The sequence below is a fragment of the Xenopus laevis genome, chromosome 2L, assembly GCF_017654675.1.
Source record: "Xenopus laevis strain J_2021 chromosome 2L, Xenopus_laevis_v10.1, whole genome shotgun sequence".
NCBI classification, from domain to species: domain Eukaryota; kingdom Metazoa; phylum Chordata; class Amphibia; order Anura; family Pipidae; genus Xenopus; species Xenopus laevis.
The window spans coordinates 173,210,049-173,227,868 of NC_054373.1; the positions used below are offsets into that span (position 1 = coordinate 173,210,049).

Below are 17,820 nucleotides of genomic sequence, written 5' to 3' on the forward strand. Positions count from 1 at the left end.
GATTTTACTTCGATGTGTAAAGACTAAGAAAATGGTTGTAAAAGGTCCCCATAGGCTAACATAGCACTTCGGCAGGTTTAATATGGCGAAGTATTGAAGTCGAGGTTTTTTTAAAGAGACAGTACTTTGATCATCGAATGGTCGAATATTCAAACTATTTTTACTTCGAATCAAATTCTAAGTAAATTTGAAGTCATAGCATCCTATTTCGATCGTCAAAGTATCCAAAAAATTACTTCGAATTTCGAATTTTTTTACTTCGAAAATTCCCTCGAATTCACTTCGACCCTTGATAAATCTGCCCCTAAGAGAAACATCAGTATATGAGAAAAATGTCAATGTATACCAATTCCTATGCATTGCTTTCAGTATTTCATCAGATCAGCCAGGCAATTTCTGATCAAAATCAAAAACCCAGAAGGATACATTCTACATTCATAATATTAAATTGATTCTTAAAAATTCTAGTAAGCTGTAGAAAATTACATCAAAAAATCTGAAACATTTTTCCCCACAATTTGACAAAAATCATGACAAAACGTACAACCTCAATATTTTACATTTAGATTTTATGTATAAAAAAAACCCCTAAAAAGTTCAAATGAAATTCAGCAGTTAAAACTGGAAGCTCATTAGGAGGGCTAGTTTCCAAATTTAAATTCCAAAATAAAATTTCTTGAAATAGTCAAATTTGTAAAACTGAATGGAACAGTCAATAGCAGGGGTAGCCAATAGGAGTTCAAGTTATTTCATTTTTTTTAGTTTTTTGAAATAGTCAAATTGTAAAAGTGAATTTAACAATGGGATTTTTGTAATTGAGTTTTTTTGGACAACTAGCAATCACATTTTTGTAATTCAGTGTATTTGTAGTTATGCAAACAATAAAAAAACTCCATTGAGATTAGTCACAATTTTTTTTGCAGTCAGGTTAAAATAAAATTATATTTGAAAATTAATAAAAACTGGACTAATATTTGTAATGCTACCATTGAGTCTTGTTCTTAGTTTAAGGAGATTTAAAAGCTTAAATCTCCATTAATGGAGCCTTTACATCTCCATTAAACTAAGAACAAGACTCACTGGTAGCATTACAAATATTAATCCAGTTTTGAGGTAGAAGTTCCTAGGTTACTATGTATTTAATACAATACTGTACATGTCAGTTCTAATTTCACAGCAATATTTCTCTTGCATATTTTTAGGCTCTCTGTGCTGGGATACCTGCTGCACTGTCATCTGTTAAATTAATTAACACAATCCCCCCTTCCATTGGGCATAGATAAACCTCACACTTGTCAAAATCAATGTAGGTCTTTATGTTCCGAGTAGAAAACAGCAACAACTGATTAATCCTATGGTAAGAAATGGGTCATGGAAACAGGTTGGCTTTTGTGGTTTAACGTTTCCAAATTCATTCAGGCTTTGATTCTAAATTAAACTGAAAATGTATGTTCAGAGGAATCTGAGCAAAGGTTTCTGTACCAGAAGTAAAAATAATTCAACAGTTTTAATCAGAGTTTTTCTACAACAAGTAAACTGATAGATGCCTACAACTAAAAGCACTCGTCCCTGATAGCCTCTACATCTGCTGAGCTACTAAATGCCCATGGTGGAATATCTTATCGCTTTTGGAAAATATCTCACATTGCAACAAAAGAAAAATGAATCCAATTTGCCATAGATAACCACAAACACATTATTATTCCCTACTCTGTTCCACCACCTTCACAATCACAAAAAGTACAAAACAAAAAGTTGCATTCAAAGTAGTCAACGTTGCTTTTTATATTAATACCCCAGTGTATGGAATATAAATGCAGGTAAATAGTAATGGGCGAATCACATTGAAGTCAATAGTCGTGCGTATAAAATTTGTCACTCGTGTCAATATTATTTTTGAAGTCAATGGGCATCCAAAAAATTTTGAAACACGCCAATCTTTTATGTGCGCGCCAATTTTGACGCCCCAGACTTTTAGTTGGCGAATAGTGATGGGCGAATTTGCGCCTTTTCGTTTCGCCAGAAAATTTGCGAATTTCGTGCAAAATTCGCGAAATGGGGAAAAATTCGCGAAATGGCGCCGGCGTCTCGTTTTCGACGGCGCCAAAATTTTTTTTTCATGCCAGCGAATTTTTTCTGCCGAATTTTCGTGGGCATTTTGCGAATTATTCGCTGGCAGCGAATCACGCAAATTCACCGCAAATTCGCGCCTGGCAAATAAATGTAGAACTTCGCCGCAAATTTATGTACGGGTATTGGAAGTAGTGATGGGCAAAAAAAATTTGCCATGCACGAATTTGCTGTGAATTTCCGCACTTGTCAACAGCGAATAAATTTAAAAAATCGGTACATCAAAAAAAATTTGGATACGCGTCAGAAAAGTCACGTGCATAAAAACGGTTGTGCGTCAAAATGATTCGCCTTTTGCGTAATTTCGCGAATTTCACTGGAAAGTCATGAATTTTTCAGCGAATCGAAATGGACAAATTCACCCATCACTAATTGGAAGTGTATGAAATACAAAGGGAACAATAGTCATTTGTACAGCCCAACTTGTTCATCAGTTATATGTATTACATTTCCCTACAACGTCTATGAAAAATGAGCATGAAATCATTGTTTTACCTGATAGATGCTCCAAGACTGACAAGAGCAGTACCAGTTTCCATGACAACGCCATTCTTGGTCACTTGGGGCTGGAGTCCCTGTTTGCGTGATTGTTAACAGCTTTGACGTTTCTTCATTAAAGCTCAGCCTGTTGAGATACAAGACAGGTCTCAGTTAGAGAGAGAGAAAAAAAAAAGCATCTGGCAATAATATGATAGGCAATTCAGAGGACAAACTAGAGCCCTGAAGCAATTAAAAGCCTGATACCATAAGCTCCTAATGTAAAATGTGAGCTGACACACAGAAATAAGAGATGTGATTAAAGATTTTCCAGTATTATTCCAGCCAATACCTATGAACAGTTGTAAGGGATATGAATCCTGTGCTCCGTCACATCCAGAACAACTTAAAAGTGTGCCTTGCTCCTTTGATGTCTTTGAATCAACCGGCATTATCAAACAATTACATAGTAAAGATTCCAAATAGGATTGGTTTCCTAACAGGTAAACCAATACAAGAAAGCACTTAATCCCAGATTCATATGTGAATAAATGAGCTTGCTCCTTGTGAGAAATAACAGGTAGTCGGTGGCTTAAGTCACAATGCAATCATCTACATCTCCACAGGAATACTGTTCAATTAATTATTGATGCCAGATTGCCTCTGATACATCTATCTCTGCTAACCTATGCAGCAGCATATTCCTTCGGACAGTAAATTATCCATTGTTAGCAAGTTTCCTTGGTCATTCCTTTGGGAAAAAGATATTGCCATGCATTTATTAATCTGCTTTATTGTTTAAACCCTTTACGTAGCTGGTGCAACAATATGAGTTGTAGTAATGGCACAGTATGTAAAGGGGGTTGGAAAAGGCCCATTTAGAAAAAAATGCGATTTTATTTATTGAGCTTGATACATTTTCATATTTAAACAATGATCAGTCTTCAGCCGTCAGTAAGAAGGCAATAGTCCAGATATGCATTAGATGAAAAGGTGCCTGTCACCTCTGGTTACTACTGGGCAGCCTATTATCTCTGGAATATAATTTATGTTTCGATGGAATGGAGACGGTCAGTTTTCCAACTTCGATAATAAATAATTTAACCATCTATCTTTTATTTTTAGTTTTATCTCTACTAGTGATGGGCGAATTTGGGGCATTTTGCTTCGCCGAAAAATTAGCAAATTTCCAGCAAATATGCAATTCGGGGAAAAATTAGCAAAACAGCGAAAAATTTGCGAAACGGTGCCGGCGTCTCATTTTTGACACCGCCGTCCAGTTTTTTTTGGATGCCAGAATCCATTTTTTTGTGGAAGCCAACATTCGTTTTTTTTTTGTACGACGGCGTCTGTTTTTTTTACGCCGGTGAATTTCTGTGGCGGTTTCACAAATTTTTCCGCTGAAGGCGAATTGCTGGAATTCGCCGCTAGTTCGTGCCTGGTGAATAAATTCGCCCATCACTAATCTCTACATTATTCCGAGCTAAAAAAAAAAAAGCCATGAATATCCTGGAAATTGTATCCTTATAAATTGTGTTTAGTGATGTCATCAGTTATAATCGGATAATTTCTCACTATAACTGGTGTATTATAATTCATCGTGTGGGTCAAGAAAAACTTTACCTACACTAGACCTTAACCCTAACCTCTATACTAACCTGCAAAACTTTAAAGGAACAGTAACACCAAAAATGAAAGTGTTTTATAGTAATGCAAATATTATGTACTGTTATTCTGCACTGGTAAAACTTCAAAAACTCTACTATAGTTTATATAAACAAGCTGCTGTGTAGCCATGGGGGCAGCCATTCAAGCACAGGATACACAGTAGATAACAGATAAGTACTACTATAGTTTATATAAACAAGCTGCTGTGTAGCCATGGGGGCAGCCATTCAAGCACAGGATACACAGTAGACAACAGATAAGTACTACTATAGTTTATATAAACAAGCTGCTGTGTAGCCATGGGGGCAGCTATTCAAGCACAGGATACACAGTAGATAACAGATTCTTTCCCAAGAATCCCATTGTATACAACAGAGCTTATCTGCCATCTACTGTGTATCCCGTGCCTTTTCTCCAGGGTCAGAGAGTTTGTGAAAAAAGTGATGTTTTTCTTAAGGCTAATGTGACCCTTTTGAGGGAGATTTATACTAGGGATGCACCAAATCCACTATTTGGGATTCGGCCAAATCCTCGAAGCCTTCATGAAATATTCGGCCGAATACCAAACCAAATCCAAATCCTAATTAGCAAATGACTCTTTCCCACTTTCAAATTAAAACAAATGCTCTGTAAAGCTACAAATGTATTGTTATTGCTTTTTATTACTCATCTTTCTATTCAGTCCTCTCCTATTCATATTCCAGTCTCTTATTCAAATCAATACATGGTTGTCATTTGGACTCTAGTAACCAGATTGCTGAAATTGCAACTGGAGAGCTGCTGAATGAAAAGCTAAATACCGTATATACTCGCGTATAAGCCGAGTTTTTCAGCACCCAAAATGTGCTGAAAAACTCGACCTCGGCTTATACGCGGGTCATACCGTAGCCAATCCCTCACCGGCCGCAGATACGCTCCTTCCGCGGCCCCAACACACCTCCCTCTCCCATAGCGCAGGACTGTCTGTGTGATCGCCGCCCGGAGCAGGTCCAGGAGCTCCGGGCGGCGCGTCCTTCCCTGCCGGCGTTCGCTCTCAAAATGGCGGCGCCCATGGCCGCCACGTGGGTAGCGGCCGGCGCCGCTACCCACGTGGCGGCCATGGGCGCCGCCATTTTGAGAGCGAACGCCGGCAGGGAAGGACGCGCCGCCGGAGCTCCTGGACCTGCTCCGGGCGGCGATCGTTACAGTGTTAGAGTTTACAAGGTAATGAATGGAGCCTGTGACATCAGCAATACAGTCACTCTTGTTAAGGCTGCAGAAGATTCTGCATTGTGTCAGTTGTGCGTTGCATGGTGTCGGGCCATCCATTCTTTAATAGCTTAATGAAAAACTCAACATCAGAAAATGTTTATGGATCAGCATGGAACTGATGGAAGGAGCGTATCTGCTCCTGGACCTGCACTGGACCTGCACAGACAGTCCTGCGCTATGGGAGAGGCACAGACAGTCCTGCGCTATGGGAGAGGGAGGTGTGTTGGGGCCGCGGAAGGAGCGTACGGTACGGTACCTTTTTTCTGCTTTCCTAGGTGCAGCACCTCATTGATCTTCTGAGCAGCCATGACAGGTGGGAGGTCACAGGGAAAACAACTGGCAATTGTCCAGCTAATAGTTCTGACTCTTTTAAATTGTTTTAGATAGATTTCTATGCCATAAAACATGATTACACATTTACACATTCACATTTTGAAATCTGACATGGGGCCCCTAGGCTTATACACGAGTCAATACATTTTCCCAGTTTTCTTAGGTAAATTAGGTACCTCGGCTTATACACGGGTCGGCTTATACACGAGTATATACGGTAACTCAAAAACCACAAGTAATGAATAAACAAAAACGACTTGCAAACTCTCAAAATTTCACTCTAGGGGGCAGATTTATCAAGGGTCGAAGTGAATTTGAGGGAATTTTTTGGATACCTCGACCATCGAATAGGATATTAAAACTTCAACTTCTAATTCGATTAGAAGCAAAATTGTTTCAATATTCGACCATACGATAATCGAAGTACTGTCTCTTTAAAAAAACTAGACTTCAATGCTTCACCAAATTAAACCTGCAGAAGTGCTATGTTTGCCTATGGGGACCTTCTAGAGCATTTTTCTAAGTTTTTGGAAGTCGAAGTAAAATGGTTCTATCGAACGCTGAAATCCTTCGAACCGGTCGTTTCGAAGGATTTAATCGTTCGATCTAACATTTTACTTCGACCGCAGGATACCCAAATTCGATGAAAAAAACTTCGACTTCGATATTCGAAGTCAAAGTATTTCAATTCGAAGTATTTTTAACTTCGAAATTCAACCCTTGATAAATCTGTCCCTAAATATCATACTAAAAGTTAATTTAAAGATGAACGACCTCTTTGAAGTTACCTACCACTTCCACCTACCAAAACTACTGCTTGATTATTACTGGTTTATTTATAGCTTTTTTTTTTTTTTTTTTTAACATATACTAATTTATAGCTTCCTAGCATTATTCTCCCTGCTGCATAAAAATAATGCATGCTGTTTGTATGAATTAACTCATAAGACCTTGTGAATTATGATGGGCGAATCTGTGCAGTTTTGCTTTGCCAAAAATTTACTGCGAAATGGTGAAAATGTTTCTTAGCGCATTGCAGTCAATGGGCGTCAAAGTTTTTTTTTCCTGCAGCGAAATTTTCACCGGCGAATTGTCGCTGCACTTTCAAAAATTAATTCCCTTGTGGCGAAACGCGGAAATTATTTTAAATGTTATTGACTAAAGCTCAGATACATAAAATGCTGCATATTTGTATGTAATGATCTCTTTTAGTTCTCTTTTAGTTCACTGTCTAACCTTTCCATGTTATTGGTCTTCAGGAAATAATGGTTCACTCCTTTAAATTCTAAAAAATGCTGCATGTTTATTTTAAAATTTCATTAAAATGTTAAAACACAAGAATATTTGTGAAGCAGATTTTTTTGAAATAATAATGATAACAATTTGAAGTAAAGTAAAGTACAGCAACTCTCTACTCTACAGCAAAGCAAAGCAGTGGTTTAAGCATGGAATATTCCAGGCATTATTACTAATTCTGTATTACAGTGATTCATACTTGAACCCCCCTGCACTAATTTAAATGTTTTATAGCTCAGTTATACATCCTGCCCTCCTCCTATAACCTGCTCAATCTATTCGTATTGTTCTTAATGAAATTACACAGAGGAAAAAATATCTGGCAAAAAAAGTAAAATAACATGGAATATTTAAATAGAGGCCATTCTCTAGGGCTATTCAAACTGGAGTATAGTTTGTTAGTTTATACTGTGTTTATGTATTGTGGATGCCACCAAAATAATAATTCCTAAAGGCTTTCAATTAGATCATTAAAGAAGTGGTTCACCTTTAAGTTAACTTTTAGGGGCATATTTATCAAGGGTCGAATTTCGAATTGAAAAAACGGCAAAATTCAAATTCAAAAAGACCAACCGAAATTAAGTCAAAGGTTTTTTTTGGTCTAATAGGTCAGTTTTCGATCAAATAGGTCCTTATTCGGCTGAATTTGAATCGTACGAACCGAAGGAATAGCGCATTCAAATTTGATTCAAAGTTTTTCCCCCAAAAAAACGTTGATTTTTCAAAGTCCACCAATTGACTCCAAATAGGTTTTAGGCGGTCTCCCATAGGCTAAAACAGCAATTCAGCAGGTTTTAGATGGCGAATGGTCGAAGCTGAATTTTTAAAGAGACAGTACATGATAAATTTCGATATTCTAATTTTTGATTTTTTTTCAAATTCGAATCGATTTGGACTATTCCCTAGTCGAAGTACACAAAAAAACAACCCGAAATTCAAATTTTTTTCATTCGAAAATTCACCTCGATCTTTGATAAATCTGCCCCTTGGTATGTTATAGAATGGATAATTCGAAGCAACTTTTCAAATGGTCTTCATTTTTTCTTTCTGACTGTTTCCAGCTTTCAAATGGGGGTCGCTGTCCCCATCTAGAAAACAGATGCTCTGTAAGGCTGCAAATTTATTGTTATTGCTACTTTTTATTGATCATCTTTCTATTCAGGCCCTCTCCTATTTATTTTCCAGGTTTTTTTTAAATCAATGCATGGTTGCTAGGGTAATTTTGACCCTAGCAACAATATTGCTGGAATTGCAAACTGAAGATTTGCCCCGACGTCCTGCAATTTCTCCATGAATACGGCACTCCCTGATTTCGGCTTAGCTGTATTAATATCATATAGCAAAACCCCAGGTTGTAAAACCAGGACTGCCTTGCACCCACCAGCTCCAAACCTCCACCATTTATTTTATCAGGACCAAAGCTTCCCTTGTGTATCTACCATACAGCAGACCATGGGAACATGGGGGCCCAGACAGTGGGGCTGCAGTATAGAATTTCCTCCTCCTGGGACCTTCTGCCTTCTAATTTTCGGCACCCTCCATTGCAAACAAACAAGCAATAGATACAAGTGCATAAATACAAGAGGTGAAAAAGTAGTGGGATTTTTTTTACCTTGGGTGTTCACCACTTTAATTCTAGAGTAACTTTTCTCCACTACACAAATAGTATAAAATCAATATAAAAAAATACATTTCAATTTTAATCCTGAACATGTTTATTTCAATATAATATTATCAGTTCAACCAAACACGGGTTTAAAAGATCTAAAATATGGTAAATCGGTGTCTTAAATAAACTTGTGTATTTTTCAGAAGGCAAATCAAGACAGACCTGTTCTTTATTGATTGTCTGAGCTGTTATCTGGAGACTTATACGTGATATGTTCTGGGTACAGTAATAATCCTTCACTAGTAAATGTACAAATAAATGAAACCTAATGATCTCTTTATTGATCCTAGAATAATCACTCAAAGCTTGTCAACAGTGTGCTTTTTCTATAAAGGTTGCAAGAAAAGTAAACTCTTTAAGAGTTTCCACACAAAGGGGAAGAAGGTTATCTCTGGGAGTTTTTTTCATGATATATGTGAAGGTATCCATGAGAAGCTACTTTCACACATACTTGCAAATGTGCCTCAGCCCAACGTCAATTAACCACCGTGGCGAAGAGGGGGTGTCATGATCTTTTTTAATTTGAGGTGTCAACATGGAGGGCTTTATTTATCAAAATCTGAATTTTTCTGATATTGTTATTAAAAAAGTGAGAGCAAACTAGAATCCAAGATTTGACCTTATTTATTATTTTAAAAGCAAGATTTAATTGGATTCGGGAAAAACTCCAAAAAAAAATTCTAATCTCCAATTCTTTTTCATGAATCACTTAAATGTTTCAGATTTTTGCCAGAAAAGTCAAAATAGTCGGATTTTCGGGCTACTTCCAGTGCAGAATCTTGAAACATTTTAGGTTTTTTTTTCAACAAAAAAAAAAGCAAACATTTTTCAAGTATATGACTAGAGGTGCATGAACAGAGGCCAGGGGGCCAGTTAGGTGAAAATTTTGGGAGAATGCTTATTTTGTTTGCAGGCACTCATGGTAGTCCAGCTTGAAGATTAATTAGGGTATAATTTGGGGGTAAAAACATATTTGCTGTCATAGATATTCTAAGAAACATAGCCAGAAATTGAATCCAGCAATGCTTAGTATATCTGGCTTGGACCTTAAAGGGGGTCTTGAATAAAATAAAAAACAGGGCCTTACATGACACAGGAGCATTCACATGCATGTACAGGTATGGGACCCGTTATCCAGAATGCTTGGGACCTGGGGACCTTTAGGGTCTGGCCAAACGGGCAGATTTGGGGAGATTGCCAGGCAACTAATCTCCCTGATCTGCCTTCCTTATTATTACAGAGAAAAGAGAAATAATTTTAAAAAATGTTGTTTATTTGGATAAAATGGAGTATATGGGAGATGGATTTTCCATAATTTGTAGTTTTCTGGATAACTGGTTTCAGGATAATGGATCCCATACCTGTATATGCAAAGGCCTTCTCCTAGACATGTTTTGTAGCTAGAGTCCAAAATAGATGAATAAATGTGTTCCAGTGCTTTCTGAATCATTCTTATTTATACATTAAGACAAACTGATTGGAGCAAGCTCAAACTTTCCATGGTAGAAACTATTCTATACAAAACCTGTGTTTGATTTCTTATCTGTTCCACTTTGTTGCTTAATTACTTGATTGATTTCTACTTGTCTTCTTTGTTATAAGCTCCGAGACAAAGCGTGACTTGACACAGGAAGGACAACGTTCCTATATTCCAAGAGTATTTTGTCTTCTTTCATTTCTTTGAGATAGTAAGTCATATTTAGTTTTGTATTTTTATATTATGAAATACAACACCTGGGTTTCTAGCATGTTTTAATGGGAGTAACCCTATTTAATGTTGTGGATAAAGCAAAAACATTCACGTGAGCTAAAGTTTACAGGGGAAAGAATGAGACTAGGACATGCAGATTGTAATTATTAATGAAATTATTGAGCAGCCTAGACTTAACTCAAGGTTACTCCTCCTCTTACCTAATTCGCCTGCTCACTATAAGGATCTAACTCAATACGTGTTGTACTGGCAGCACACATGTGCAGACGGTTCAAGGACCATATGCATATCTTCAACATGCTGGCATACAAAAGGTAGTTAATATTGCTCCTACGAAGAGACAAAGCCACAATGAATTTTGGTGACCCATATTAGGAGACAGAGTCCTAATTTTGGCTAAAGGGGTGCAAAAGTTGTGGTGATTCTGTTATGGGCCTCCTAAACTTTTAGTAGTGTGGGTTATTTAGCTTAACTTCATCTTCAGAACATTAGTAGTGACACTCAAGATTGTAATTTTTTGGAGAAAGTAATAGATGAAGAACCATGACTTAGCATTAAAAGAGAACTAAGTGTTTTAAACAAATTAATTTTGGCCATCAAAATGCCTAGGGTAGTTGAAAGAAGACTGGTTTGAAGTTGATTTCAAATCATTCATTTTATAACAATATAACTTCACTTAAATTCATGTCCTGATCTTAATGGTGATTGTTAAGAACAGGAAATCAATTTTTTAAATTAATTACAGGTTAGATACTAAAGACCAATACCCTTTTACAGGATGCATGTGCATTTGTGATTTAATGCCAGCAGATGTTCGTTTGGGCCAAGCCAGAGGAAGATTTCCCCTAACCATTATATACATTATGTCGATACAGAAGACAATTCTTACCATTCTTATTCGATACCACCAGGTGGTCCAAACACCTAGCCACCATTATCAGAAATTCAAAATAATTTTATACTTATGTGGTGGCGATACAAACCATTACTCACAATCCAGAAGCGACCCTGAGAAGGTAATTACATTTCTTACTATGTTCTGCAGTCATTTCATCATTATGGCAGTTTGAGAAGCCATTTAGGAGCAGGGTCATTGGCCATTGACATCCATTAAAATGAGCAACCTTCTAAATTTATATATTGGAATGTGTAACCTATTTGTGCTCATGAAAACGCTGATATAAAACTCAGATCTAAAGGTTGATGCGTTTGAGGACATTGTGGATCATGCACTTAATAGATTATTATATTTCAAGAGTATTGGTTAATGCCTTACATCCACAATTCAACTTAACAGGAGACCAGACAGGCTCTGACCACTATACAATTAAACTGTTTATTAATATAGCTCTGACATATTCCTTTTATAACAAAATAATTTAGTTTTTTTGTGATATTTTTATACATATGAAAATATGCACATTTTCCTTAAGGTTCAGCTTAATAAATATATAATCAAAAGTTATACAATGGTACAAGTACAGGTGCAAGGCTTATCTTATCTGATCACTTTACATCAGCCGGTCCCCCATACTTATCTCTTCATTGGTTTCCAATCTCCTCTTAAATCAAGTTCAAATTACTACAGTAGCACTCACATTGCAGGCCATTACCAATATAGGCCCTCCGTATTTATCAGATCTGATCTCAAAATACACTACAACCTACTGACCTTTGTTTCTCTAATCCTGTTTTCACTTTATCCCATTCCTTATTGCAAGACTTGTCTTGGGCTTCTGCCTTCCTCAAACTCAACCTCTCCCTTCTCAAACAGTTCCTTAAGACCGGCCTGGTTAGCAAATCATATTCAATGTATCTTGACTGACCAGACATTAAACATTATAAATCACCAATTGTTTTCATCTTCCTTATGTTTCAAATGTACCCTAACTCTTTTGATTGTTTTTTCAAGGCGGAGGCATTTCTTCCTGAACTCAGCACGTCAACCACATTTAACAGTACAGTAATCAATAACTTTGTATACTTTTATTCTTTAAAGGGTCATCATAACATATTTTGTGGTAAACCTTTGTATCTGTCCAATTAATATTTTGAGCTTAATTTATACTGTTAGTTTTTGATCAGCTTGTAGAAATATTATAGCTCAGTGATCCCCAACCAGTAGCTCACGAGCCACATGTTTCTTACCAGCCCAGTGGATTTTGCTCCCAGTGGCCTCAAAGCGGGTGCTTCTTTTTGAAGTCCAGTCTTGAAAAAAGCAAGCTTTAGTTGCATAAAACCATAGGTACTATTAATAAGAGCCTCTTGAAGGCTACGTGTCCATATATGGGCTACCAATAGCCAATCACAGCCCTTACATGGAACCCCCAAGAACATTTTGTATGCTTATGTTGCTCTCAATCTTATTTTACTTTTTAATGTAGCTCACATGTAAAATAAGGTCAGGGACCGCTGTTTTAGCTTGATGTCTTGTCTAAGCAGCCATTGTGTTAAGGACTGGTTTAGCACACTTTTTTCACAACCTCTTATGGCCATCTTCTTCTGTTATAATCCCTTAGGTCAATGGGAATCCTGTTGTCTCCACCACAGGTGACAAAATATCTAGAATTATTAATTAATTGTGTAAATTGTCTTTAAATTTAAGACATTTAAATCTCAAACCATTGAGAAATGCAGGAGGAGTACCTTTCCAGCGGTTACATATTTCAAGGTATCTTCCCCCCTATTGTCACACATGCTGAAAGACAATTAAGCGCAAGCAACAAAATGTACCTTGCCCTTAAGCTGAACAGAAACCCAGGTGATTTGACATCATAACAGGGCTGTTAAGGGAATTCTCCATAGCAGGAGCAGCACCCTATGCTTTCTCATTGAGAAACAATTTACAAAGAGAAGCATAAAGTTATTCCACCATTGGCATTCCCTTGTCCTATACACAATGCCACACATACATTTGAGGATAAAGTATTTTTTATATGAGTCTACAAAACTAACCACATGACTTTTTCCTTTGCTGATGATTTACTGTCCATTCCAAAAAATACAAGGCAAGTGCCACATGGATATGATCATAAAAAAAAAAAAACCCGACATTCTTGTGGAACTCAACTACCATGCTGCAACAATCCTGTCTGTGAATAAAGTTTTAAATCTGGCACAGCATGACTTTTCTGAACACAGAAGCCAACAAAGTAGTCGAGTCCACTCTTGACAACACAAGACATTGAAAAGCAATACAAAATTGTTATAATTCCCTAGCTCCAAGCATTAGAATTATGGCTAGACTGTGTGCTTTCAAGGAGATTTTGTAGCTGCCATTCTCACAGTGCTCTACATTCCTCTAGAAAAAACGGAGCAATACTGACTGCCTAAAAATGACACCAGCAACATTTACCTCCTGTTAAAAAAAGACTATTGCAGCACTGCACAATATTGAAGTTGAGAGAAAACCAAGATAATTATGTTTACCACAAACAAAAGCCCTCTGTAAAGTGCAATCATCTGTCTTATTGTTCATTCATTTCATGAATTGCAGCATTCAGCAGGAGGAAATGTGCTCTTACCAGCAATTGCAACTCAAACTAATTTTCTCTTCCAGGAGTCAGAACGGCAATGATACCCTTATCTGCCATGCCACCTGCATAAGACAATATCTTTTCCAGATCAATAGTCTTCACTTCGCCTGGAAGAAGGAAAACAAGGCTCTGCGCTGTAATATAAACTTAAAAAGCCAAATTGACACAACCTATTGGGAGGCCCATCCAAAAACGGAGAGGAAAGATAAGCAACTGTAATATGATATTGTAATAGTCATTATAATGATTTGCATTTATATTGCATCTTTATTCGAAGATCTCTCTGTGCCTTCCAATTTCATTAAACCTTGCAATGGAACTTATGAAAGGAAAGTGTGTAACTAATTTTAGAGCTATGAAGATTACCAAAGAGTGCTAGGAATACAACAATCGTACAGATGGTAGTATGATAGTTGAAGGCTGGATAAAGCTATACTGACTCTTATATATGAATGGTGTCAAGCAAGGATCTGTAAATGGCCAAAAATGTGTTGTAAGGGATCTGTCATTGACCACACCATACTATCACAGAGAAAAGAGTCCCAAAGGGCAAAGGCACATAGGAAGTTTTTTGGGCATACTGATTGTCAAGCTTTGCATTCATCCAACCATGCTGCATCAAAAGATGGTTTAGTGTCATTGCTTTAAAGTAGAAGGAAAGGCTTTGTGCACTTGGGGGTGCCAAATGTTAGGCACCCCCAAGTGCATTCATTGACTTACTTGAAACCCCGGGCAGAAAACTGCACCGGCCCGGGGTTATTCCAGTGAGCACAACGGATCGATCCTCTTCTGTCTTCCTCTTTCTTTGCACGGCTGTGCATGCGCAGTAGCATGAAAAGCCAAACTTTAACTATAAAGTCAGCTATTTCATTCAACTGCGCATGCGTTTGCCCCAGTAAATTTGAAGAAAGAAGAAGCCGGAGGAGGATCGTTCCGTGGTGCTCATTGGTATAACCCCGGGCAGATGCAGTTTTCTGCTGATAGGAGAGCCGGCCCAGGGGGTTTCAGGTAAGGAATTACAATCACTTGGGGGTGCCTAACATTTGGCACCCCCAAGTGCGCAAAGCCTTTCCTTCTGCTTTAAAGAGATAACGGGAACCTTTAACCAGCTTTGTTGCTCTTCTTGACTATTTTTGCAGACCAAAACTTCACTGAATATTCTAGATGGGGTCTTACCAAAGCTTTGTGAAGGGGAGGAATGACCTGTGACTATATACATACCCCTTTAAGTATATCTATAAACCATGGTTTCCTTTGCAGTTACTGACTGGCATTGCTTGCTACAGCCAAATTTATTATCCACAAATACCCCCAGGTCCATCAAGGATATGCATAAAGCAGTCCCATTCAGGGTACAAGTGGCTAACTTTTTTTTACACCCCAGTCGCATGACCTTACATTTAGGGATGGGCGAATTTTTTTGCCTTGTTTTGCCGCAGAAATTATGCCCATAGATTTGTATGGCGGCGTACGTCAGAGAAAAAAAAAAAAGGCGCTCGTCCAAAATTTTTTTGCCATGCGTCAAAATTTTTTTGACGCTCATAGACTTAAATGGGCGTTGGCGACATTTCACCGGCGCCAAATTTTTGGTCAAAATTTGCCCATCCCTTCTTACATTTATCAATTTCGAATCTCATCTGCCTACCCAGATTGCCGGTTAATCCCAATTCTGCTGTAAGGATGTCACATCTTTAAAATAATTGGCCTTAATATTTTTTGTGTCATCTGCATACACCAATACTGTGATAACCTGCCTGGAGACCAGGGAACCAGGAATCAGGGACCTGATGTTCTTGCGCTGTCTGTGTTACCACTGCTCTATACAGGCAGACAGCTAAGGCCCTGGTTCACTCCTATGTTTGCTATTGCTAGGAAGAATGGCTTGTTTCACCTGTTGCCAATTTGGCCACAGGTGATTTGTATAAGCCATTTGACTGAATATAAAAACCCCTACTCTGCTCTGACTTATTGCCCAGTAAAGGTCTATTTTGGTAGTTCTTGGGTCTGGTCTGTTATTGTTTAAGCTGTGTTTGACCTTGCCTGTCCCAGTTCCTGAATCGTCTGTCCTGACCCTTGCCTAAACTTTGACTATTCCTTCGGATAATGCTTTGTACCTTGATATCGGTGCATTTGACCTTGGCCTGTGACCTTACGGTTCCCTTGCCTGCCCAGAGCTTTCCCCGTGGACCTCTCATGTTAAATCCTGGTGGCATCTGAGTAGCCAAGGGCTCCTCCCGAAGCTAAAGGCAGAACTTTGACCCTAGACCGGGACCTTGGAGTTTACTCTGGGATTTGGGATACCATACATCACAAATACATCACTTACAATTCCCTCTACCAAGTAATTAATGTGTTAAATAAAAGTAAATTTGAATATGGTGACAGATGAAGGCTGTGAGGAATTCTGGCTATTGCTGTTATAGCTGAAGGGCCATACGTTGAAAATTCCCTTAAAATGCAGTCGTAAAGAATTATGGAGCACATGCAGAAGTAGCAGCCTTCAATGGTGCATTTAGTGCATACATTACACTCAGTAGGGTGTTCATTTCACTGGGAATATTGTCAAGTGTACATAAATTTGCTTCATTTGAATTGTAGACCTGGGATTTTCATTTCTTGGATAATGATCTGTTTGAACTCCTGAACTGGTACAGAGCTGGCGCATCAGTACACCTCTTTGGGCTGTTATGGCTCCAGAGCACCTTCCAAGTGGATTTTATGGCAAACTTAAAAACGTTATTTAATACGTTGAGGTCATGATTAGTAGACCTGCTCTACCAAGAATAACCCTGATTTCCTTGTTTGCAATGCATCATATGGAAGTAATATTGGTAGTCCCAAAATTGCCATAACGAAATACATTTCCAGAGTGAAAGAAGATATAGCAAACATAATAACTGAAGTTAGAGGGATTTAGACAAATATAGAATAGTACTAACATAAGGTTTGTATTTCCATTTACACGCAGGAGCCTTTTATTTTTCAGGCTCCTAGAAAATGCATTGTTTATTATAATCCAATTTGCATGCCATGGCTTTGCACTGACTGAATAAAATAGCACAACCCTGATTCTTTGTATTGTTATTACTAGGGAAATATAATGCTGTACTATTTAGCTTTACGCAGTGGACCCCAAGATTTGTTAGATACAGATTGATTTGCATTCATTCTATATTTCCAATGCTGCAGTGTCTATGCATAACATGGAGGGTAAAAGAGCCTTTTGCATTAATCGGATTTCCTTTTTTCATGAATCAAATGTTGCTCTAAACATTTGTGGGCTTTTTATTTCTCTAAAACTCAAAATTTTTATATTTATTAAAGGAACAGTAACACCAAAGAAGGAAAGTGTTTTAAAGTAATGAAAATATCATATAGTGTTGCCCTGCACTGGTAAAACTGATGTGTTTGCTTCAGAAACACTACTTTAGTTCATATAAACAAGCTGCTGTGTAGCAATGGCGGAAATTGAAAAAAGGTTATATGGCACAGGTTAAATAGTGGACAACAGATAACACCATTATGTTCTATAGAGTTTATTTGCTATCGGTTGTGTAATCTGAGCCTTTTCTCCTTTGAATGGCTGCCCCATTGCTACACAGCAGCTTATTTATATAAACAATAGTAGTGTTTCTGATGCAAACACACTCATTTTACCAGTGCAGGGCAACACTGCATTATATTTTTATTACTTTGAATCACTTAATTTTTTTTTTTTTTTTTGATGTTACTGCTCCTTTTAGTGTAAA

The 17,820-nt window shown here is 37.7% G+C and overlaps 1 protein-coding gene across 1 annotated transcript in view; it reads right to left on the reverse strand.

The window, feature by feature from the left end:
* Nucleotides 1–17,820, reverse strand: part of LOC108707575 (contactin-5) — an 879,452-nt gene that overhangs the window by 427,437 nt on the left and 434,195 nt on the right. The window contains exon 4 of the mRNA XM_041582695.1: nt 2,626–2,755. Within this exon, the coding sequence (XP_041438629.1) occupies nt 2,626–2,680 (55 nt within the window). The 5' untranslated portion in view covers nt 2,681–2,755. The remainder of the gene's footprint in view (nt 1–2,625; nt 2,756–17,820) is intronic.